Source organism: Talpa occidentalis, unplaced genomic scaffold (genome assembly GCF_014898055.3).
Source record: "Talpa occidentalis isolate TD23 unplaced genomic scaffold, MPIMG_talOcc4v2.1 talOcc4.5, whole genome shotgun sequence".
Taxonomy (NCBI): Eukaryota; Metazoa; Chordata; class Mammalia; order Eulipotyphla; family Talpidae; genus Talpa; species Talpa occidentalis.
The window spans coordinates 121858613-121883349 of record NW_023604861.1 but is presented as its reverse complement, the minus strand read 5'-3'; the positions used below and the strand labels follow the sequence as shown (position 1 = coordinate 121883349).

The 24737-nt window shown below is 41.6% G+C and overlaps 1 protein-coding gene across 2 annotated transcripts; it reads right to left on the bottom strand.

Moving 5' to 3' along the window:
- Nucleotides 1–414: 414 nt before the first annotated feature.
- Nucleotides 415–23031, bottom strand: DPY30 (dpy-30 histone methyltransferase complex regulatory subunit). Of its 2 annotated transcripts, none has more exons than XM_037528263.1 (5): nt 22929–23031; nt 22612–22682; nt 22479–22526; nt 3647–3789; nt 415–751 (listed from the first exon to the last, which is right to left on the bottom strand). In XM_037528263.1, exons 2-5 carry the CDS (start codon nt 22645–22647, stop codon nt 679–681), a joined length of 300 nt encoding a protein of 99 aa, XP_037384160.1. In that variant the 5' UTR covers nt 22648–22682; nt 22929–23031; the 3' UTR covers nt 415–678. The 2 variants fall into 2 exon arrangements, with proteins under 2 accessions (XP_037384160.1, XP_037384162.1); XM_037528265.2 differs by having other exon boundaries at nt 22789–23027.
- Between the last annotated feature and the right edge of the window lie 1706 nt (nt 23032–24737).

Sequence of the window (24737 nt, the reverse complement as noted above, 5' to 3'; positions counted from 1 at the left end):
TTTCTTTATATTTGACTCTGATATATTTCATGTTGTAGAAATGCACCATTCTAAGACCAAAAAAATCATGGGTCTCCCCTGGTGGTGCAGCGGTTGACCGCTGGGCTGTGAAGCTGCCCACAGCCTCTGCAGCACTGGTTCGATCCCGGGCCACCAGTGAGGGTCCCACATGGCACGACAGACCTCTCCTACTGCACCCGCTGCTCCCCTCAGCAGTGTATTTCGTCATTCTGGCTGTTCTGTTCCCCGCTCTGGCTCTGGTGAATTCTCTCACCCTCCTGTGCTTCTGACTGTACCCAGTGCTTGTATAAATAAATAAATAAATCTTTAAAAAAAAAAAAAAAGACCAAAAAAATCATAGAAATGAAAGATATAAAATTTGTCATATACAACAAAAAACTTTAAAATAATGACGTTTTAGCAGTTTATTTTGAAGGTCATTTTAAAAACAAAGTTAAAGACAGTCTGAGAAAATTGCACAGAATTCACTCATTAAATAAGTATGGTGATTAAATCAAACTAAGGGAAATGTGTTTTCTTCTGCAATTCCGGAAATAAGTTCTGCTGTTGTGAAGGTTCTTATACTTCCAAAAAGGGGGGAAATCATGGCAATTAAAGCTGCCTCTTAATCATGTAAATCTACAGTAGAAACCAAATTTTTCTGTTCTTCCCAGTAAGTCAGTTTCGATCTTCAAACTGTGCCTTGTTTTTTAAAAGATATGATGCTAGAAATTCAATGGGATTTGGTGGTCTGTAAGGAAAAAAAAAATCCAAAATTTAGAAATTTACATCCTAGACATGTTAATTTAAATGTATTATCACATTTAAAAAACACATCTTTTTAAGTTTAATTTTCATTTTACAATAAGGATGATTTGTAGTAAAAATAGTAACTGACATAAGCAAGCAAATTAACCAACAACATAGTTTAAAGAAACTTAAAACTTTGCATTGTTTAAATCTGGTTATGAACTCAATTCTAAAACATAAGTTCCAAATATGTACTAACATTGGGGTTATGATTACCCCAGGGGGATAATGATTTGAAGGATTCACAAAGGAGACTTCTGGGAAGTATTCAGTTTCTTGATCTGAATGCAAGTTCCATGGATATGTTTGGTTTCTGAAAATTGATCAAGCTACACATGCATGACATACATAATTTTCTATATAAGTATTATCAACACTTTAATAAGAACACAAAAACAAAATAGGAAAATGGCTGCAGAATCAGATATGTAAATGGATTCAAGTGACTAGTCAAAGGAAGCAATACTCATTTGTACAAATTCTGATGCTTAATTTTTTTAAATCACTATTATTTTTCTTAAAATTATTTAAATGACTTATAATTCTAATACTACTATCACATAGCACAGCTGAGAAAGTAAAAATATCTTAAAATTAAGAAGTTCTGGGGCCTCCCTGGGGGCACAAGAGGTTAAGTCTCAGCACCACAGCCATTGCAGCAAGAGTTTGATCCCTGGCCAGGGACCTCTTTGATCCCTGGCTCAGCAGACCTCTCATGTCTCGCCCACTGTTTCCCCTCAGCAGTGTATTTCAGTAGATCTGGCTGTTCTGCTCCCCACTCTGTCTCTGGTGAATCCTCTCAACCTCCCCCCACCACCTCTGGCCTGCACCCCTGCTCTTTTATGCATAAATAAATCTTAAAAAAACTTAAGAAGTGCTAGTTCAAATTTATCACTTTTATATAAACTATTCTTACTGAGAAAAATTCAAAGATGAAAAGTTGGGGGAAACACCTATTTTGTTTTTTCTTTTTCATTTTTTTATTTTAACATTTATCATTTTTTACATATTTTTAGACAATACTTGCTTCCCCCACCCCCTCAGATAGAGTCCCCATAGAATCTCCTTCCCCAAGGCACCTGTGCACCATCACCACAGTCCCCTGTGCTCCTCCCTCCATCCCTCTCACCCCTCTCCTTCCTCCTCCCCTGCAGTATGTCTCTGGTTTATAATTGTCTGTTTTTGCTTTGCTGTGTTCTGTACTGTTATTATTATTATTTTTTTTACACTGATGTCTTATTTGGTTCCCCTATATTCCTGTTATAAGTGAAACCATCTGATATTTTTCTTTTTCCTTCTGGCTTATTTCACTAAGCATAATTCCTTCTAGCTCCATCCAGAAACATCTATTTTTAAACCCTACTATGGGGAGCCTCCCTGGTGGCCTATGGGTTAAATCTCAATGTCATCACCTCCAAAGGCCTGAGTTCAATCCCTGGCCAGGGAGCTAACCCACATATGGCACGAGACCTCTCCTGTCTTACCCACTGTTCCCCTTAGCAGTATATTTCAGTAGATCTGCCTGCTCTGCTCTCCACTCTGTCTCTAGTGAATCCTCTCACCCGCCTCTCCTACCACCCCACCCCTACCCCTGACACCTCTGGTCTACATCACAGTTGTTCTACACAAAAATAAAAAAATACAAATCTTTAAACCCTACTATGAAAAGGTATATAGAGTATTGATTTATCAGGATCTCAAAACATACCCTTATAGCACTTTAAGCAGCCTTTTGAACTGGTTAGACATAGACAACATTTTTCATATAATACTCGTGGTCAATCTGATGAATTATTTTGCTAAAACTCCTTAAACACTGTATTTACTAATAGCATGCTCCTTAAAAACGTCAAACATTTTCTTCTAGCATTTAAAGTAATATTTACAATTTCTAATAGATTAAGCTTTGTTAAAGAACAAAAAATAAAAAAGATGCCCATATTTTGTCAGTGGGAGAGCCAAGACATAGCTTTGCAGTTATAAATAAGTCCTATTTTGTATAACAATTAAAAACAAGTTTATTTATATAATTTTTACATAAGTCAATTAATACACCTATGCTTAACCAATACCTCACACTTATTGTAAGATGAAACATATTTCCATCTAGTTTCTAATTCAGTTATATTCATTCTTATACTCAATGTTCATTATTAGTCTTTAAATAAAATATATTTTGACTAATATAATTTACAAAAAAATTTCTGATTGGATTTGCTTACATGAAAGAAATTGGGTAGAATTTCTGGGAAAAAACAAGTACAGAAAAGAAAAACAACTAATTTTCCTAAAAAAGAATGTAAATTAAAACAACCTGGCAGAAAAAATAGTTTCTAACATTCATGATATTGAGGCTATAATGACACTGGAAGCATTTTAAGGATAAACTTTTAGACAGAAATATGCTCTCAAAGCTTCAAACAATCAAACTCACTCTTGGGAAGTTATCATAAGAAAGTAGTTACAAAACAAACAAAAGCAAAGGAGGCAGGAACACAAACTGGTGACCTCTAGTAACAAAATGGGACCTAAATGTTCAACAATAAGAAAAAAATAGCTAAGTTAAGTGGGTATTATTACACTTAAAATTGCAATCATAAGGGCTACACAGAGATTTAAAAAAAATTTGTTGTAATATTAAATACAAAGTTACACATATACCATGATTACAAATCTTTACAGATGATCTAAGACTAGTAGGAAAAAAATATGAGATAATGTTATCACTAATATCACTATTATAATCATTAGTTATACTTAACTAATGATATTTCAATTTAGGAAGTCTTAATTTTGTTTTATCTGGTAACTCCATTTGCAGACGCTATTATCTTACCTTTCCTTTGCAAGCACAGCAAGTCCCTGTAATAAGATAGGTACAACTGTCTGATCCAAGTAGGCACGAGTTGGCAAAGACTGGAGATCCACCTTCTGTTTCGATGACTTTTCTGCATTAATCTTCTCATTTTCTACTATCCTCTGATGGATTTAAAAGAATGCATGAACATTACAAGTAAACAGGTTATTTTCAGTGCTAAACAGAATTAACAGAACTGTGACACAAACAGAAAAGACAAATCAACGACTGGTCCTTAACTGCAAATCTCTGCCAAAATAAAATCAAACCCTCTCCTAATTTCATTCAAACTCTTTCTTTCTAAAGACACCATAGTATCTCATTCTTCCGATGTTAGAACCCCAGATTCTACTCTCTCCCTTTCCCACTGCCATTTTAGAAGTAATCACAAGTCCTATTTCTTTTTTTCACCATATCTTCTTCTGTGTCCCTCAAAAAAAAAAAAAAAAAAAAATTGAACACAGAAAATCTGCTCATGACATGTAGTAGCACTGAAACTGAAAGAAGGCTAGCCCTGTTTCAATTCTTTCATCACAGATAATATCAACAACAAAGTCTAAGTTTTGCGTTAACATTTGTTTAACACTTCTGTAACACTTGCTATAAAACTCTTTTCTTAATAGAGAGCAGGATCAAAGCCTTCCACTGGCAATAGAATCCAGCTAAAATTTATTACCACTGTTTTGTAGTGACTATTTTCATTTTTTTTTTTTTTTTAAATAGAGGCATGTTTTATTTATTTATTTATTTGTTTGTTTGTTTGTTTTGTTTATACATGCACTGGGTACAGTCAGAAGCGCAGGAGGGTGAGAGAATTCACCAGAGCCAGAGCAGGGAGTAGAGCAGGCAGAAGGACCGAAGTACACTGCTGAGGGGAGCAGCGGGCGGCAGGAGAGGTCTGCGCGCCATGTGGGACCCTCCTCCGGTGGCCGGGGAGCAGCCGGGGATTGAACCAGCGCCGCAGAGGCTGCGGGCAGCTTCGCAACCCAGGGCTCTACCGCTGCACCACCGGGGAGGCTCTATTTTCATTTTTTTTGAGATTTTTAAAATTTATTTATTTACACAAGAACCGGGGTACAGGCTAGATTCACGGGAGGGTGAAAGGATTCACCAGAGACAGAACAGGGAACAGAACAGGCAGACTGACTGAAATACACTGCTGAGGGGAGCAGTGGGCGAGACAGGAGAGGTCTGCCATGCCGGCTGGCCAGCATCAAACCAGCACTGCAGAGGCAGCAGACAGCTTCACAGCAGTGCATTCAACCGCCTGTGCCACCAGAGAAGGCCCTATTTTCATTTTTTATGAATAGTGTCTATCACACTGAGAATCCTTCTCCATTTATGTCTCTTATTTGTTTATTTTTTAAAGATTTATTTATTTATGCATACAAGAGCTGGGGTACAGGCCAGAGGTGTGGGGGGTGAGAGAATTCACCAGAGACAGAATGGGGAACAGAACAGGCAGAATGATCGAAGTACACTGCTGAGGGGAGCAGTGGGCGAGTCAGGAGAGGTCTGTTGCGCCACGTGGGTTGCTCCCTGGCTGGCCGGGGGATCGAACTCATGCTGCAGAGGCTACGAATATCTTTATAGATTGTGTCTTAATACCTTGCACCACCAGGGAGGCCCTATGTTTTTTTTTTTAAATAAGTGCACCCATGATTTTTAAAAGTGAATAGATTTAAAGAAAAATATTAAGTAAATAATAGCAGAAAGAAACAGGGAAAATGATTAAAATGAGTAAGACCATTAATGTGATAATCATTTTTTTTTGTAAAGATTTATTTATTTTTATACAAGAGTAGGGTATAGGCCAGAAGCATGGGAGGGTGAGAGGATTCATCAGAGACAGAGCAGGGAGCAGAACAGCTAGACGACAGAAATATACTGCTGAGGGGAGCAGCGGGCATGACAGGAGAGGTCTGCCACGCCATGTGGAATTCTCGCCCGCCGGCAGGGATCGAACCAACACTGCAGAGGCTATGGACAGCTTTACAGCGCGGCGCTCAACCCGCTGTGGGAGGCCCTAATGTGATATTTAAATGATATTTAGAAGGCAATGACATACACTTTCTACTATAAAGAAACCCAAATTTTGGACTGCTCTTGTAGATTCATACATTCACATCCAGGGCATCAAAAATTACTTTATATTAAAAATTTTTTTAAAAATATCTACCATTTTAGGGCCTCCCCGGTGGCGCAGCAGTTGAAAGCTGGGTTGCGAAGCTGCCCGAGGCCTCTGTAGCGCCGGTTCGATCCCCGGCTGCTCCCCGGCCACCAAAGGAGGGTCCCACATGGCGCGCAGACCTCTCCTGCCGCCCGCTGCTCCCCTCACAGTGTACTTCGGTCCTTCTGCCTGCTCTGCTCCCCTCTCTGGCTCTGGTGAATTCTCTCACCCTCCCGCGCTTCTGACTGTACCCAGTGCTTGTATAAATCAATCAATCAATCTTGAATAAATAAATCTTTTTAAAAAAAAATCTACCATTTTAGAAATTGAAAAATAAATGGCTATCTAAAAGACAAAACACTACTTAAAACACTTTCATTTAGATGAATTTTTGCTTCAATAACACTCAAACTGGCTATCAATGAGTTAACAAAAAACAAATGACTTAATTTTACTTGTAAAAGATGAGAAAAAAACTTTAGTAACATACCTAAATACATATACCATAGCTTCCAGCAACACTTCCCGCCACTATGTCAGGTAACTATTCTAGTTTTACTCAAGACTTTTTTTCTGTCTAATTCAATCTAATTCCTTATACTTAATGAATATAATTATTTAGTGCCCATGGGTTAAGAAGTTTATTGTTCATAAATTTCAACAGATAATATCCATATATGACAAAAACCTATCAGTGGGCCTCCCCGGTGGCGCAGCGGTTGAGCACTGGGTTGCGAAGCTGCCCGCGGCCACTGCGGCGCCGGTTCGATCCCCGGCTGCTCCCCGGCCACCAGAGGAGGGTCCCACATGGCGCGCAGACCTCTCTGCCGCCGCTGCTCTCCCTCAGCAGTGCACTTCGGTCCTTCTGCCTGCTCTGCTCCCCGCTCTGGCTCTGGTGAATTCTCTCACCCTCCCGTGCTTATGACTGTACCCAGTGCTTGTATAAACAAAACAAACAAACAAACAAAGAAAACATGCCTCTATTAAAAAAAAAAAAAAAAACCTATCAGTTACACATTTCAGTGCCTTCAATAAGAAACAGCAATGCCAGGCCTCCCTGGTGGCACAGCGGTTTGAGCGCATCGCTGTGAAATTGTCCACAGCCTCTGCAGCACAGGTTCGATTCCTGGCCAGCCAGGGAGATGCCCACATGGCACAGCAGACTCCTCCTGCCTCACCCACTGCTACCGTCAGTAGTGTTTTCGGTCCATCTGCCTGTTCTGCTCCCCACTCTATCTCTGGTGAATTCTCTCACCCTCCCGCACCCCTGACCTGTACCTCAGTTCTTGTATAAATAATATAAATCTTAAAAAAAGAAAAGAAAAGAAACAGCAATGCCTAAGCAACTCCAATAGATCTTATAATAAACTCCAAGACCAAGTCCTCTCATTTATTTCACTCAAACATTTACTGAATATCCACTATGTGCCAATGCTTTTTCATGAGAATATCTTCTTTCAGTATCCTTCAAAAAAAAATTGGAGGGCCTCCCTGGTGGCACAAGAGGTTAAAACTCAGCACTATGAAGCTATCTGCAGCCACTGCAGCATAAGTTCAATCCCTGGCCAGGGAGGTGACCCATATGGGTCACCTGCTGCTCCCCTCAGCAGTGTATTTCAGTCAATATGCCTAGTCTATTCCCCAGTTTCTCTCCGGTGAATCCTCTCACCACCCCCATACCTCTGGCCTGTACCCCAGTTCTTGTATGCATAAATAAATCTTTTAAAAAATTATACATACAAAATCTGTTCATGACATTAAGTAACACTGATTTAATTGACTTATATAAGTCAAAATTTTGAGTTAATCTAAAAGAATATATATCCAAACTATCACCCCCCAAAAAATAATAATGGTGTAGAATTGTGAAAACAAAAAAGAGGGGAGAGAATGAGGCAAGCCTTGATTGTGAAAGGTTATTACTTTCTGCCTGGAGAACATATCTGCCAGGATCCAATGCAAGTGAGGGAACCCAAGCAGAATCCAGCAATCTACCTGAGTTGAGCGCAGAGAGTCAAATTAGAGATAACTAGAATGTGTGGGCAGTATACTTAAGAGATAGAGAAAGAGATTAAAGAGGTTCTTGGGGGCCTCCCGGTGGCACAGCGGTAGAGCGCTGGGTTGCGAAGCTGCCCGCAGCTCTCTGCAGCGCCGTTTCGATCCCGGCGGCTCCCCGCCACCGGAGGAGGGTCCCACATGGCGCGCAGACCTCTCCTGCCGCCCACTGCTCCCCCCAGCAGTGTACTTCGGTCCTTCTGCCTGCTCTGCTCCCCGCTCTGGCTCTGGTGAATTCTCTCACCCTCCTGTGCTTCTGACTGTACCCAGCGCATGTATAAAACAAACAAACAAACAAACAAATAAATAAATAAAAACATGCCTCTATTAAAAAAAATAAATAAATAAAGAGGTTCTTGGAATCTGCAGTTAAATACTTAGTGTATTGGTGGGAGGCAACTACCCAAAAGCCAGGAAAAAAAAACACCTGAAGCTCACACAAAGCCAGGAATATTTCATGTTCCTGTGACTCAAAATGGAAAACATCACAATACAAGCAGCATCCAGTAAAATACACAAAATGAAGAGATAAGCCTAAACTAAAAAGGCTGGCTTGGCTCTACCAAACAAAGCTTACCTTGAAAGGAAACCTCAGCAGAATCAAATTGTTTCCAAGTAACTTAACTGTATCTTAAAACAAGTTCAGGCATGTATGAATAAATACAAATATAACTAGTACTCAACAAGGTAAAATTCACAATACCCACACTCAGATGAAAAATTATCAGGCAGGTGAAGAAACAGGAACATAATGCCCAAAATAAGGAGATAAATCAATCCACAGGAACAGACTCAGAATGACATAGGCAGGCAATGGCTATAAACCAATTATTGTGATATTCCATTTGAACAAGAAGATAGAGTAAAGCACCAGTAAACTAGCCTAACAAATATTTGAAAATATTTAAGGAAATGACGACTAAAATTTTTCTAAATTTCATAAAAATTCCAAACCCACAGATCCAATAAGCTTTTTTTTTAAGTATACCAAGATACATCATCATCAAATTACTTAAAACTGATAATAAAATCACCAAAAGAGGGCCTCCCCGGTGGCGCAGTGGGTCGAGCTCAGCGCTATGAAGCTGTTTGCAGCCTCTGGAGTGTGGTTTCGATTCCCGGCCTGCCAGGGCGATACCCACATGGTGCAGTAGACCTCTCCTGTCTCGCCCACCACACCCCTCAGCAGTGTTTTCGGTCTGTTTGCCTGTTCTGCTCCCTGCTCTGTTTCTGGTGAATTCTCTCACCCTCCCGCACATCTGGCCTGTACTGCAGTTCTTGTATAAATAAATAAATCTTTTTAAAAAATACATATTCTGGGCCTCCCCGGTGGTGCAGCGGTTGAGCGCTGGGTTGCGAAGATGCCCGCAGCCTCTGCAGCACCAGTTCAATCCCCGGCTGCTCCCCGGCCACCGGAGGAGGGTCCCACATGGCGCGCAGACCTCTCCTGCCGCCCACTGCTCCCCCCAGCAGTGTACTTTGGTCCTCCTGCCTGCTCTGCTCCCCGCTCTGGCTCTGGTGAATTCTCTCACCCTCCCATGCTTCTGACTGTACCCACTGCTTGTATAAATAAATAAAAATAAATCTAATAAATAAATAAATAAATCTTAAAAAAAAAATACATCTTTCTTAAAAAAATAAAATAAAATCACCAAAAGAAAAGACATTAATCATGGGACCACCCTGGTGGCACAAGGGGTTAAGTCTCAGCACTATCAAGCTATTGGCAGCCACTGCAGCACAAGTTTGGTCCAGGCCAGGGAGCGGCCCTCTCCTATCTCGCCTGTTGCTTCCCTCAGCAGTGTATTTCAATCTGCCTGTTCTGCTCCCCACTCTCTCTCTGGTGAATCCTCATCCCCCTGCATCTCTGACCTACACCCCAGCTCTTTTATGCATAAATAATAAAATAAAAATTCATCTTAAAAAAAAAAAAAGACATTGGGGCCTCCCTGGCATCTGGCCAGGGAGCAACCCACATGGGGCAGTAGACTCTCCTGTCTCACCCACTGCTCCCCTCAGCAGTGTATATCAGTAGATCTGCCTGTTCTGCTTCCCACTCTGGTGAATCCTTTCACCCTCCCGGACCTCTGGCCTATACCCCAGTTCTTATATGCATAAATAGATAAATGTTTAAAAAAAAAAAGACATTAATCATGAAGAAGGAAACAACAGGAATGACAACCGACAAACAATGTGAAACAGAAACAGAAGTGCATATCTACAACCAGCAAAAAAATTCTCAAAAATGAATTCAAAATAATGACTTTTCAGACACTCATAAGTTTAAAGAACTCTATACCAGCAGGCCTGCACTACAAGAAACATTAAAGAAAACCCTTCAAGCAGAGGAAAAAGATACCAAAAGAAAACTTGGATCTACACTAAAGAATGAAGGCCCCACAAATGGTCAATAATGTATAATGGTAAATAATGATCAATGTGAAATATCTCCTCTTACTGTTTAAATCTTTTTCAAAGAAATTTTTGACTTTTAAAATTTTGTAACCTATGGGGCCTCCCTTGTAGCACAAGGGGTTAAGCACCACACCACGAAGCAATCCGAAGCCTCTGCAGCACGAGTTCGATTCCCGGCTGGCCAGGAAGCAACCCACATGGCGCAGCAGACCTCTCTTGCCTCGCCCGCTGCTCCCCTCAGCAGTGTATTTCAGTCAGTCTGCCTGTTCTGTTCCCCACTCTGTCTCTGGTGAGTCCTCTCACACCCCCCATATCTCCGGCCTATACTCCAACTCTTGTATGCATAAGTAAATCAATCTTTAAAAAAAAATTTTGTAACATGTGGGGAAGTAAATATGACAATAATCACACAAAGGTCTTATACTATACCCATGAACAGATTCAGTACCACTTGAAGGTAAATGGTCATCAATTAAACTTGTATATTATAAATCTAAAAAACAATCACCTGGGGGAAAAAAGCCAATAAAAGAAGTAAAATAGGAGTTATAAAAGAAAAAGCAGCAGCTATAAAGTAATGGTTTCCAGACTTTCAGATTTCAGGAACAAGTAAATTAGAAATAAATACAATGAATGAGTTAACAGAGGTGACTCTGTACCAAGTAAAAACTTGTAAACCAAGTAAAAACAAGTAAACATAGTTATTACTTCACTATTATCATTAATTCATAAACCAACAGGCATTTCAAATTATTGATGCAGGAAAACCAATCACCAAATAATTCCTCATGGCTTCCACGGTGGCCCAGTAGGTTGAGCGCAGCACTGTGAAGCTGTTGGCAGCCCTGCAGTACCCGTTCGATTCCAGGCTGGCCAGGGAGAAACTCACATGGCCTGCAGACCTCTCCTGTCTAGCCCACCCGCTGCTCCCCTCAGCAGTGTTTTCCTCAGTCCTCCTGTTCTGCTCCCCACTCTGTTTCTGGTGAATTCTCTCACCTTCCCACACCTCTGGCCTGTACCCTAGTTTTTGTATAAGTAAATACATCTTTAAAAAAAAAAAAACACAAATAATTGCTCACTCACTCCACCATGGAAATTGGTCTGAATTTGAGAAAAGCATTTGGGTATCTCTGCTCAACAGTATCATGCCTTCAAATACAAACACCAAGGGAGGAAGGGTGCATGGGGGAAGGGAGCCAAAGGTTAGGGTAAGGGCCTATGGATGCTTTGATGGTGGGGGTGGTGTGGTAACATATATCCTAAGAGAGGTGAATCTGTTTCACAAAGTTATACAGTGTTGTAAACCAATTGTTACCTCAATAATGAAAATGAACTACATTTTCTTAAATAGCTAGCACACCCAGTGAGTGGTATAGCACATCTTAACCTGATTCAGCATAGCAGTTCAATTAAAAACTGCATTATGAGGGCCTCCCCTGGTGGCGCAGTGGCTGAGCGCTGGGCTGCGAGGCTGCCCGCAGACTCTGCAGTGCCGGTTCGTTCCCCGGCCGCCAGCAAGGGTCCCACAAAAAATAAAAAATAAGGGGGTGGAGCAACATGGCGGCGAGGAGACGCTGCGAGTAAGATCTCCCATTAAAAAAAGTGAATAGGGAGGAAAAGCGGCAGGTCCCAGTGAGAACTGGGACACGGAAGATAAACGGGTGACGCCAGCAAACTGCCCGAAGAAGTGGCCATAAAAGAGGACCAGAAGGGAGGAAAGCGCAGAACCCTGCTCCCCTCCCCCGCCCAAGGGCGGCACTCTCCGACCCGCAGAGAGGAGGAAACAACAAACCAAAACGCCCACAAGAACAAACGACGCAGCAAGCGGGACTGTGAGTGGAAAGGAACTATTGCAGCCACCACACCCCGTGAACGGGAGCTGAGGCGAACCCTGCAGGATTCGCCCTGGCGGTGAGCGAACGGCTCCGGGCGCCATTAGAGAAGAACAAAGACCCCGGGAGACGCGCACACAGCCCGGGCTGCCGGTAAGCTGGCGCGGAAAAGTGGCATGCTCGGCGCGCTTGAAAAGCAAGTGCAGACCGGGATCGCAGCTGCCCAGGTACCCGCGCCTGCGACCTAGGCTTGGGAGGTGACCTAGGCTTGGGAGACGACCTAGGCTTGCAGGGAGATGCGTGGAGGTCCTCACTGAGGTGAAGGTCCCTCCCTGAGTGAGCAGGAACCAGGCGCCCAGGCACGGGAGCGGTGCAAAAGGCGCCATTCCGCGCCACTGAACTGGGCTACAGCCGCGTCCTGGAACTGAGGGCATTGAACTGAGACCCGGGGCACGAAAATTCGGGGCGTGGGTTCTCCACGACGGTGGGGCACAAGGCAGACACAGCACCCCAAAGCTGTTGAGGTGTACCCTACCATTCCCGCTCTGTTCCCTGTCCCACGGGGTGGGGGGAGGCGAAAAACAGCCCCCCAAGGACAATAGGAGAGATCTCTGCGCCACCTAGCGACCAGGAAAAAAAAGTCACTAACACCCATAAAACAGGAATTTCTTAAGACTGCTTGAAAAGGGCAGAAGGCTTCTGGAGGACCCGGTGGCCAGCCGGGAAGTTATTCCACGCCAGGCCCCTTCCGACCAGCAGTCTGAGCCCACAGAGGGAGCAGGCACCCACGTCCGGGGCAGACCGGGGGCGCAGAAGAGTGTGCCTGAAACCGGAGGCGCAGGGACTGCATCCCGCTTCGCTATTTGAGAACAGGGACATTTCTTCAGTAAAAACTGCCTAAAACCAGCAGAAAGCTCCCCCAGAAGACAGAGATGGCTCCTGGAAGAGCCAGAGGGAGCGGAGAAGTCCCAAGATGTCAGTCAGTCCGAGCATCACAGTGTCCCAACGCATACGACAAATTAGAAAACAGACAGTAGGGAGTAGAAGAAACACACGCAACCTAACAACTCCTCAGGAAAGAAGCACACCACAAAAAAAAAACACTCCCCAGATTGCAACGACAGCAACTTGGAAGAACTTCTGAGCCTTCCAGAAAGAGAATTTAAAATTGCCATGATAAAAAAGTGATAGATCAGAAGAAGGAAATTGAGTCCCTAAAGAGGGAAAACAATGGTCAGAAGAATGAAATTGAGTCCCTAAAGAGGGAAGTAAAAGAAATGCAGGAGATCAAAGAATTAATGGAGGAACTAAAGAAACTCCGGGAAAAGCAAGGAAAGCAGAATAGATGAAATGGAAGAACGAATAAGTTCTCTTGAAGACACAGAAATAAAAAGAACCAAAACAGAAAAGGAAAGAGAAGTACGAAGGAAAAAGAATGAAGAAAGACTTCGGGAACTATCTGACTCCATGAGGAAAGGAAATATAAGAGTTATAGGAATTCCAGAAGGAGAGGACAGAGATGTAGGAACAGAGAAAATATTCCAGGAGATAATTGAAGAGAACTTCCCAAATGCGAAGAAGGAGCTGAAAATTGATATACAAGAAGCAAGAGAACACCAAACTTCCACGACGAAAGGAAAAACACAGCAAGACACATAATAGTAAAGCTCCCAAGAATCCAGGACAAGGAAAATAATGAAGCTGACAAGAGGGAAGAAACAGATAACATTCAAAGGAAAACCAATCAGCTGACATCAGACTTCTCTGAAGAAACACTACGGGCAAGGAGAGAGTGGAGGGACATAGTCAACAGACTCCAAGAAAACAGATGCCAACCAAGAAACTCTATCCCGCAAAGCTCTCTTCCTCCATGAAGAAAGAATATGGACCTTCCCAGACAAAGAGAAACTCCGGAATTTCATTACGAATAAACCCCCACTCCAAAAAATACTACAAGGAATCCTAAAGCCAAAACCTCAGAGGGACGAATAACAACGAAAGAAGACCAAAAAAAAAAAAAAAAAGTTATTAAAAGAATAAATAAAATCAAAGGAAAGACAAACATAATGGCAAATACAGATGCTAACATATCAATATTAACTCTAAATGTAAATGGACTAAACTCTTCAATAAAAAGACACAGAGTTGCAGCCTGGATTAAGAAAAACCCAACCTTTTTGCTGTCTCCAGGAAACACATTTAGCTACAAAAGATAAAAATAGGCTCAAAGTCAAAGGATGGAAAACAATCCTACAAGCAAATGGGCCAAAAAAGAAAGCAGGAACAGCTATACTTATATCAGATAAAACAGACTTCAAACTCAAAAAAAATAAAAAGAGACCCCAATGGTCACTACATTATGATTAAGGGGACAATACTTCAAGAAGAAATAACACTCATTAACATATACTCACCAAACGAAAGAGCACCAAAATATATCAGACAACTGTTGTCCTCTCTGAAAACAGACATCAGAGAAAACACATACGTAGTGGGAGACTTCAACACACCACTATCAACAATGGATAGATCAACAAGACAAAAAATAAGTAAAGAAACTAAAGCTCTAAATAAGGACCTAGAGCATTTGGGCTTAACAGACATCTATAGAACACTAAACCCAAAAAAAACGGAGTACACATTTTTCTCAAGCGCACACGGATCATTCTCCAGGATCGATCACATACTGGGGCACAAGACAAACATCAACAGATACACCAAGATTGAAATCATACCAACCATCTTTCTGACCATGAAGGCATCAAACTAGAAATAAATCATAAAAAGAAGCAAGGAACTATCCTACCTCATGGAGATTAAAAGCCACACTACTGGAAGACCACTGGACTAACGAGGAGATCAAAGAAGAAATTAAAAAATTCTTTGAATTGAATGACAAGAGGACACCAATATCCTAAATGTATGGGATGCAGCAAAAGCAGTAAGAGGAGAATATATAGCAATAGAAGCTCACATCAAAAAACAAGAAAGAACTCAAAGAAACAACCTAATATCGAAGCTCAAGATCTAGAAATGAACAACAAAAAACCCAAACCAGTAGAAGAAAAGAAATAATAAAAACCAAAGCAGAAATAAATGAAATTGAAACTAAAAAAACAATCCAAAAGATCAATGAAACCAAGAGCTGGTTCTTTGAAAAAATCAATAAAATAGACAACCCCTAGCCAGGCTCACAAAGGAAAAAAGGGAGAAAGCACAAATCACAGGATCATAAATGAAAGAGGGAATCACAACGGACACAGCAGAAATCAAAAGAATAATCAGTAACTACTATGAACAGTTATATGGAAACAAGTTCAACAATCTAGAGGAGATGGACAAATTCCTACAACTCTACAATCACCCAAAGCTAGATAAAGAAGAAATAGAACACCTAAACAGACCAATTACAATTAGCAAATTGAAATGGTAATCAAACCTCCCCAAAAACAAAAGCCCAGGACCTGATGGATTTACAAATGAATTCTACCAAACATTCAGGACGAATTAGTGCCTATCCTTCACAAACTCTTCCAAAAATTGGAAAGAAGGGACAATACCAAACACGTTCTATGAAGCCAATATTACACTAATACCAAAACCGAATAAGGACAACACAAAAAAGGAAAACTATAGCCAATCTCCCTAATGAACACTGATGCAAAAATCCTCAATAAAATTTTAGCTATCAGAATCCAACAATGTATCCATAAGATAATTCACCACGACCAAGTTGGATTCATTCCAGGGACACAAGGATGGTTTAACATCCAAAATCAATCAACGTTATCCAACACATCAACAAAAAAAATATAAAAACCATATGATAATATCAATAGATGCTGAGAAAGCTTTCGACAAAGTGCAACACCCATTCATGATAAAAGCCCTTGAAATTCTTGGGATACAAGGAACATACCTCAACATCATAAAGGCCATCTATGACAAGCCAACAGCCAGTATCATTCTCAATGGTGAAAAGCTGAAAGCAATTCCATTAAGATCTGGAACAAGACAAGGATGTCCACTCTCACCACTGCTTTTCAATATAATACTGGAAGTCCTAGCCAGAGCAATAAGACAGAGAAAGACATCCAAGGAATCCAAATAGGAAAAGAAGAAGTCAAACTATCACTATTTGCAGATGATATGATAATATACAATAGAACCCAAAAGTCCACAGAAAAACTAATTCAACTCATCAATCAATTCAGTAAAGTGGCAGGATACAAAATCAACACGCAAAAGTCAGTAGCCTTCCTATACACAAACAATAAATCTGAAGAAGAGGAAATCAAAAAACCACCCTTTTATTATCGAAACAAAAAAATCAAATATTTGGGAATAAATCTAACAAAAGAGGTAAAGGACCTATACAAAGAAAACTATAAAACACTGTTAAAAGAAATAGAAGAAGACACAAAGAAATGGAAAGACATCCCCTGCTCATGGATTGGAAGAATAAACATTATTAAAATGGCCATCCTACCAAAAGCAATATACAGATTCAATGCTATTCCAATCAAAATCTCAATGGCATTCTTCAAAGAAATAGAACAATTATTGATGAAATTCATATGGAATCACCAAAACCCGAATAGCCAAAGCTCTACTGAAAAAAAAAGAAGGAAATGGAGGCATCACACTCCCAGACTTCAAACTATACTACAAAGCCATAATCATCAAAACTGCATGGTATTGGAACAAGAACAGACATACAGACCAATGGAATCGAATAGAAAATCCAGAAATAAACCCACAGATTTATGGTCAACTAATCTTTGACAAAGGAGCAAAGACTATGCATTGGAGCAAAGAAACTTTGTTCAATAAATGGTGCTGGGAAATGGGTCGCTACATGCAAAAGAATGAAGCTTGACCACTACCTCACACCATACACAAAAATCAACTCAAAATGGATTAAAGAACTAGACATAAGACCTGAAACCATAAAATACATAGAAGGAAATATAGGCGAAACACTACGGGATTTGCACATCAAAGACATCTTTACAGACACATCACCCAAAGCAGTGATAGTGAAGACAAAGATAAACAGCTGGGACTACATCAAATTAAAGAGCTTCTGCACAGCAAAAGAGACAATAACAAAAACAAAGAGAAACCCCACCAACTGGGAGAACATTTTTGCACCCAACACTAATGATAAAGGACTGATCACAAAAATCTGCAAAGAGCTGATGAGACTCAGCAACAACAAAGAAAATAATCCAGTCAAAAAATGGGCAGAAGAGCTAAAAAGAAACTTCTCTGAAGAGGAAATGCAAATGGCCAACAGACATATGAAAAAATGTTCAACATCACTTGTAATCAGGGAAATGCAAATCAAACTACCATGAGATACCATCTCACACCAGTGAGAATGGCACATATTAAAAAAACTAGCAACAACAAATGTTGGCGAGGATGTGGAGAAAAAGGAACTCTTCTGCACTGTTGGTGGGAGTGCAAACTGGTCCAACCACTATGGAGAGCTGTGTGGAGATTTCTGGACCTACTAAACATAGAGCTTCCATATGATCCAGCAATTCCACTCCTAGGTATTTACCCAAAGGACACAGAAACATCAATTCCAAAGAGCACCTGCACCCCTATGTTTATAGCAGCACTGTTTACAATAGCTAAGCTTTGGAAACAACCCAAATGCCCAAAAATAGATGACTGGATCAAGAAGATGTGGTCCATATATACCATGGAATATTACTCAGCATTCAAAAAAGATAAACACATGCAATTTGCAGCAACATGGATGGTGCTGGAAGGGATCATGCTCAGCGAAATAAGCCAAAAAGAAAAAGAAAAATACCGGATGGTCTCACTCATAGCAGGAATCTAGAAAACTTAAATAAGGGACCAGGAAAATGAATATAAGAAAGTGAAAATCAAAATCAACAAAAAACTATGAACCAGAGACACTTTTTGGGGGTGGGGGGCGGGAGGGGAAGGATTGGGGTCAGAATGGGGCGTTTGCAATTGTATGGGGGAATATAAAAATAAAATTTAAAAAAAAAAAAAAAGAAACTAAAAAAAATTTTAAAAAAAATTAAAAAAAAATAAATAAATAAATGTCTATAAAAAAAAAAAAATCAATCATAGGGGCCTCCCTGGTGGCGCAAGGGATTAAGATGCAACTTATGAAGCTGTCTGCAGCCTCTGCAGCACGAGTTCGATCTCTGGCCAGCCAGGGAGGAATACACACGGCACAGCAGACCTCTCCTGACTCGCCCTCTGCTTCCCTCAGCAGTGTACTTCGGTCAACTGCCTGTTCTGTTCCCCACTCTATCTGTGGTGAATCCTCTCACAACCTGCACCTCTGGCCTGTACCCCAGCTCTTGTATGCATAAATAAATAAATCTTTTTTTTAAAAAAATCACTCACAATACACTAAATTCCTAGAGTCCCAAACAACATTATTACACAAAGTTTAATGAGAACATAAGAGTGACAAGTTAAGTAGTAAAGATGGAACCTAAAATAAAAACCATTAATGAGAGCAGAAAGAAGAAATTACAGATTTTGCTCCTATAGAAAGGGCCCTTGAAAAAACTTCATTTCGGGGAATGAAATTTATAAACCTTATGTTCCCTCTATGGCTAACTTTAATGCTTGGCTATCTAGTCCCAGCTATTAATAAAATATTAAACGTTGCAACCATTTGAAAATCTAACTAAAAATATACATTAAAATATTAAAAAAAATAATAAATAAATAAGTAAATAAAAAATAAAAAAAATAAAACTTAAAAAAAAAAAACAAAACTGCATCATGAAAAGAGACAAATTCTTTTCAATAAATCTTTGTAGCAATTTTATAGGGACAGAGTAGCCCGTCATTACACATGCTAGAGAACTCTGGCATGATTGTCAAGATCAGCAATACAATTAAATGATACCTCAAAAACGTCACCCTGCCTTGTTTGAACATACAACACTCTACCATCACCTAGTGACTCTGGACAAGCTATTCAACTAATCCCACAGTCTCATAGGGCTGAAAATAGATGCACATTGCTTAGGACAGTGCCTGGCACATATTAATAAAAGAAATAAATATTAGCAGCTGTTGCTATTATCACTTTGTTTGGAAATGCTCCTTCCCTGGTCTACTCAAATTTAATCACTGCTGATAGCTTTCTTTTTTCAATCAAACACACAAATCTCCTCCAGAAACTTCTATTCTCCGAACCAAGACCACCCAGCTCTAATTAATTCAATTGTTCCAGCATTTATTCTTTTATTTACCAAGTAACTTCTATTTTTAGGCAACCACCTAGCCATTACAAGAAAAACCTCTATAAAAATAAACCTTCCCGGGCCTCCCCGGTGGCACAGCGGTTGAGCGCTTGGCTGCGAAGCTGCCCGCAGCCTCTGCAGCGCAGGTTTGATCCCCGGCTGCTCCCCAGCCACCTGAGGAGGGTCCCACATGGTGCGCAGACCTCTCCTGCCGCCCGCTGCTCCCCTCAGCAGTGTTTTTCGGTCCTTCTGACTGCTCTGCTCCCTGCTCTGGCTCTGGTGAATTCTCTCACCCTCCTGTGCTTCTGACTGTACCCAGTGCTTGTATAAATAAATAAACAAAAAAAGAAAGACTTAAAAAAAAAAAAAAGTTAAAAAAATAAATAAAAAAAATTTAAAAAAAAAAACCTTCCAGACATTTTTCCAAAGACATACAAATGGCCAACAAATATATGAAAAGGTGCTCAACATCACTAATTATCATGGAAAAAAAAATCAAAACCACAACAAGCTATCACCTGTTAGAATGACTATTTTCAAGAAATAAGAAATAAGTGTCAGCATGAATATGGAGAAAAAGGAACCCTGTGCACTACTGGTGGTAATATAAACTGGTGCAGTCACTATGGAAAACAGCATGGAGGGGGCCTCCCCAGTGGCACAGCGGTTGAGCGCTGGCTTGCGAAGCTGCCCGCGGCCTCTGCGGCGCCGGTTCGATCCCCGGCTGCTCCCCGGCCACCGGAGGAGGGTCCCACATGGCGTGCAGACCTCTCCTGCCGCCCGCTGCTCCCCTCAGCAGTGTACTTCGGTCCTTCTGCCTGCTCTGCTCCCCGCTCTGGCTCTGGTGAATTCTCTCACCCTCCCGTGATTCTGACTATACCCAGTGCATGTATAAAGAAAACAAACAAACAAACCAATAAATAAATAAATAAATAAAAAAACATGCCTTAAAAAAAAAAAAAAAAAAAGATATAATAAAAAAAAAAAACAAAACAGCATGGAGGATCCTTCAAAAAATTATAAATAAAACTACCATATGATCCAGCAATTTCATTTCTGGGTACAAAGAAAACAAAAACCCTGACTCGAAAAATTTATGCATCCCTGTGTTCACTGCAGCATCGTTTACATTAGCCAAGACATGGAAACAACTTAAGTGTCCACTGAAGAATAAAGAAAATGTGAGGCACACATACTCATTTTTACATGATGGAATATTATTCACTCAAAAAAATTGGAAACTTGACATTTGTAGCAACATAACTGGACCCTGAGGGCATTATGATATATGAAATAAGTCAGGGAAAGACTAATACCATGTATCACTCATGTATACTCTAAAAAAGAAAAAAATAAGCTCACAGATACAGAAAGAGATTGCTGATTGACAGACAAAGAGGTGAGGCCTGGGGAGAAATAGATGAATGGCAGCAAATAGCACAAACTTCCAATCATAAAATAATTAAGTCAAGGGGAAGTAATGCACAGCATAGCAACTATAGTTAGTAATACTTTATTGCTTATTTGAAAGTTGCTAAGAGTAGATTTTAAAAGAAGAAAATTGTAACTATGTAAGCCTACGGATATTAACTAGACTTAGTGCAATCATTTGGCAATATATACAAATAGAGAATCGCTATGTTGTACACCAGAAACTAATATTATGTCAATTATACTTTTAATTAATTAATTAACTTATTTATTTATACAAGCACTGGGTACAGTCAGAAGCACGGGAGGGTGAGAGAATTCACCAGAGCCAGAGTGGGGAATAAGAACAGGTAGACTGACGAAACACTGCTGAGGGGAGCAGCGGGCATGGCAGGAGAGGTCTATCACGCCATGTGGGACCCTTGCCTGTGGCCGGGGATCAAACCGGCGCTGCAGAGGCTGCGGGCTGCTTCGCAGCCCAGCACTCAACGGCTGCGCCACCAGCGGAGGCCCCAATTATACTTTAATTTTTAAAAATTGTCTGTGAGGCCTTCTCTTGTATGTTTTTCACATGTACTCTCAGAATTCAGACTTAACCAAATACAGTATCTACTTACAAAAAAATAATTTTGGGGCCTCCACGGTGGCACAAGGGGTTAAGTACCGCACTATGAAGCAATCTACAGCCTCTGCAGTGCAGGTTCGATCCCTGGCCAGCCAGGGAGCAACCCACATGGCGCAGAAGACCTCTCCTGTCTCACCGCTGCTCCCCTCAACAGTGTATTTCAGTCTGCCTGCCTGTTCTGTTCCCCACTCTGTCTCTGGTGACTCCTCTCACCCCCCTGCATATCTGGCCTGAACCCCAGCTCTCGAATGTATAAATAAGTAAATCTTTAAAAAAATTTTTTTAAATAATTTTTAAAAACAGTATTACTTACTATATGTGTTATGCCTTCAAACGGCACCCACTAGTGAACCCTACAATAAATGTTGACTCCACCAGTACACTATTCTACTACCAAGACAATGGATTTCTTAATTTTAATGTAGTTTTTTCCAAAGCAACATCCCAGCAAATGCATAAAGAGCCACTAAAGAAAAAAGATTACTAACTTCCGTTAGTAATGTATGTTTTTTTATCACTTTCAGATAAAACTTGACTCAGAACTAATTTGTGGGTCTCCCTGGTGGCCCAAGGGTTTAAGTCTCGGCAAAACGAAGCTATCTGGCAGCCACTACAGGATGACTTCAAGTTCGATCTCCGGCCAGGTAGCTAATCCACATGGTGCAGCAGACCTCTCCTGTCTCACCCACTGCTACCCTCAGAACTGTTAGAGCCTCCTGTTCTGCTCCCCACTCTGTCTCAGGTGAATCCTCTCACCGCCCCCCTCCACACCTCTAGCCTGTCCCCCAGTTTTTGGATGCATAAATAAAATAAATCTTAAAAAAAAAAAAAAAGAACCAATTTGTATGCCTATGTTCCAAAAAGTATTAGAATTTAGTACCGCTAATTGAACAAGCTACCCATAATTTGATACTTTTTGGTTCATTAAGATAGTTTTTTCTTATGAAAAGCCACCTAGTAAAAATGGAGCCCAAGTTTTCTCGAGCTCTCAAAAGACTCTCAAACAAGGCACAGGAACTAGACAAGTTACCTCAACGTTATCTGTGAGCCCGTACTCAGAGTGAGGATTTTCTGCAACCTAGAAAACAAAACACAGGTCACAGAACCATCGGCCACGCTCTCCCGCCGCACACGGCCACCCTGAGCCCAGGGCCTCCCGGTACCTGCGTCTGTCCCTCCAGCATCTGCTCCGACTCCATGGCGCACCCTGCAAGTCACAGTCTCCGAGCACAGTCTTGGAAAACAAGAAGGACTGTGAGTAACCCGGGAGACTCCAACCCGAAGACGCCAGGATGGAGTCCAGCCCGGCCCCCGACCCCGACCCCGCCCCTCACCCCCACCTGGGCGCGGAAGCACCCGGAGCAGCAGAGGAGCAGGGCGGGACAGTCCACGGCCGGGCGCCCGCATCAGGTCCGGAGGCTCCGCGGTCGTCCCCAGAACCTAGAAGCCGCGAGGAAAGCGGGGAGAGGGGGCTGATTACCCGCGCCCAAGCCGTTTGTTCCTAAGAGCCCTGCACCGCGCCACCAACTCCCAGCACAAACCGCTTCGGCCGTAAGTGACGGATGTCGCGCGACCGCCGCGCCTGCGCAGAAGCCCCGGCGGCCGCGGGGCGGGGACTCCGGCGCGCGGGGGGGGGGGGTGCCGGGGGGCGGGGGCGGGGGGGTCGGGGGGCGGGGGGTCGGGGGGGCGGCCACCGGGCGGCCCGGGCGCCGTGAGGCTGCCGGCGGCCCTCCTCAGCCCGCCCGCCCAGGCTGAGCGCCCCCGAGCTGCACACCCAGCCCGGCTCGCGGGGCTCGGCCTGGCCGGCCCGCGGCGCTACCTGAAAGCCGCTGCCCGAGCTCTTCCTCGCTGAAGCCAAACCACTTCCTCGCCAAGTGGTTCTCAGCAAAAACTCACACATCCCGACTGAGCAATCCAAGAGAGACTGTCAGTGTGTTCGCTCACGCCAAAGGAGGGAAAACTGTGTTCTGGGCATCATCATAAGCCTTTATTCAAGCCCTTAAATGCGTGAATATGCCTTGTTAATGCTACTTACAGTTGTATCCAGATTACCAATTTGCAACCGCGTTCCAAATCGTGATACTGTTGTATTTGTAAAAAAAAATAGGTTAGTTTCCTCCTACGCATAATTGTAAATAGCAAACAGGATCATCGTTTTAAACTCAAGTTCCACTGTTATAATGTAAATGTAAGTAAAACACATTAATGTCTTGCTTTGACTCCAGTTGTGGTTATACTTTGCAAAAAGCAATGTGAAAAATTCTTATCAAGTTGGACACTAAATTGCTGCTTATCATATGATGGACTATAAACCATTAAAGTCATGACTACAAATACAGAAATATCCATTGTTATAAAGTTACTTTTTTTAGAAAGGTAGACTAAAAATTCATTGTGCAACTCTGTAAAAACTGCATGGATAAAAATCTAATGTGAATTTTGTTCAGGAGCTAGACTTAAGGACCACGTGTTAAAATTCTTTTTTTTTTTTTAAAGATTTATTTATTTATGCAAGCACTGGGTACAGTCAGAAGCGCAGGAGGGTGAGAGAACTCACCAGAGCCAGAGCCGGGAACAGAACAGGCAGACTGACAAGTACACTGCTGAGGGGAGCAGCGGGCAGCAGGAGAGGTCTGCGCGGCATGTGGACCCTCCTCCGGAGGCCAGGGAGCAGCCGGGGATTGAACCGGCGCTGCAGAGGCTGCGGGCAGCTTCACAACCCAGCACTCCACCGCTGCGCCACCGGGGAGGCCCTTAAATTCTTATTTCATAATGTATAGTTGATTAGTTTTGTGACTGGTGATTGCAACCTCAGGTCACTTTGAGGGTTTTCATGTAAGAGTGATGCAAAGATGTAGATGTATATCAACAGGATACAGAAATTAACTAGTACATATATTAACACATTAGGATTAGGTGCTTTTCTGAAGCAGAAAATAAAAACAAGTATGACCAGAGAAAAATTGGGAAAACTTGAGAATAGTTCTGTGCACTCTTATATTATCATATATCCATAAATTTACCAGTACATAGTAGGCACTCAATATTTCCAAATTCCAGGAAGTAACTGAAAACCGCTAATTTAGATTTTCTGAATACTGATAGTTTGAGTAAAGTAGGAAGCTAGACCATGAGCTCCTTAAGAGCAGGGACTTTGTCTTATATATCATTATACTTTATACAATGCCCAGTATATCATAGGTGTAAAATATATGTTGAGTTGATTCATACTGAAAATTGAGGGTTTTGTTAACATTTATTTTATCTATTTATGTATACAAGATCTGGG

Coding starts and splice junctions, on each gene's coding strand:
- DPY30 (XM_037528263.1), bottom strand. CDS start 22,647: ATGGAGTCGGAGCAGATGCTGGAGGGACAGACGCAG. Junction 22,527..22,611: donor TGCTGGAGGGACAGACGCAG/GTACCGGGAGGC, acceptor TTTGTTTTCTAG/GTTGCAGAAAATCCTCACTC. Junction 3,790..22,478: donor GGCTCACAGATAACGTTGAG/GTAACTTGTCTA, acceptor TAAATCCATCAG/AGGATAGTAGAAAATGAGAA.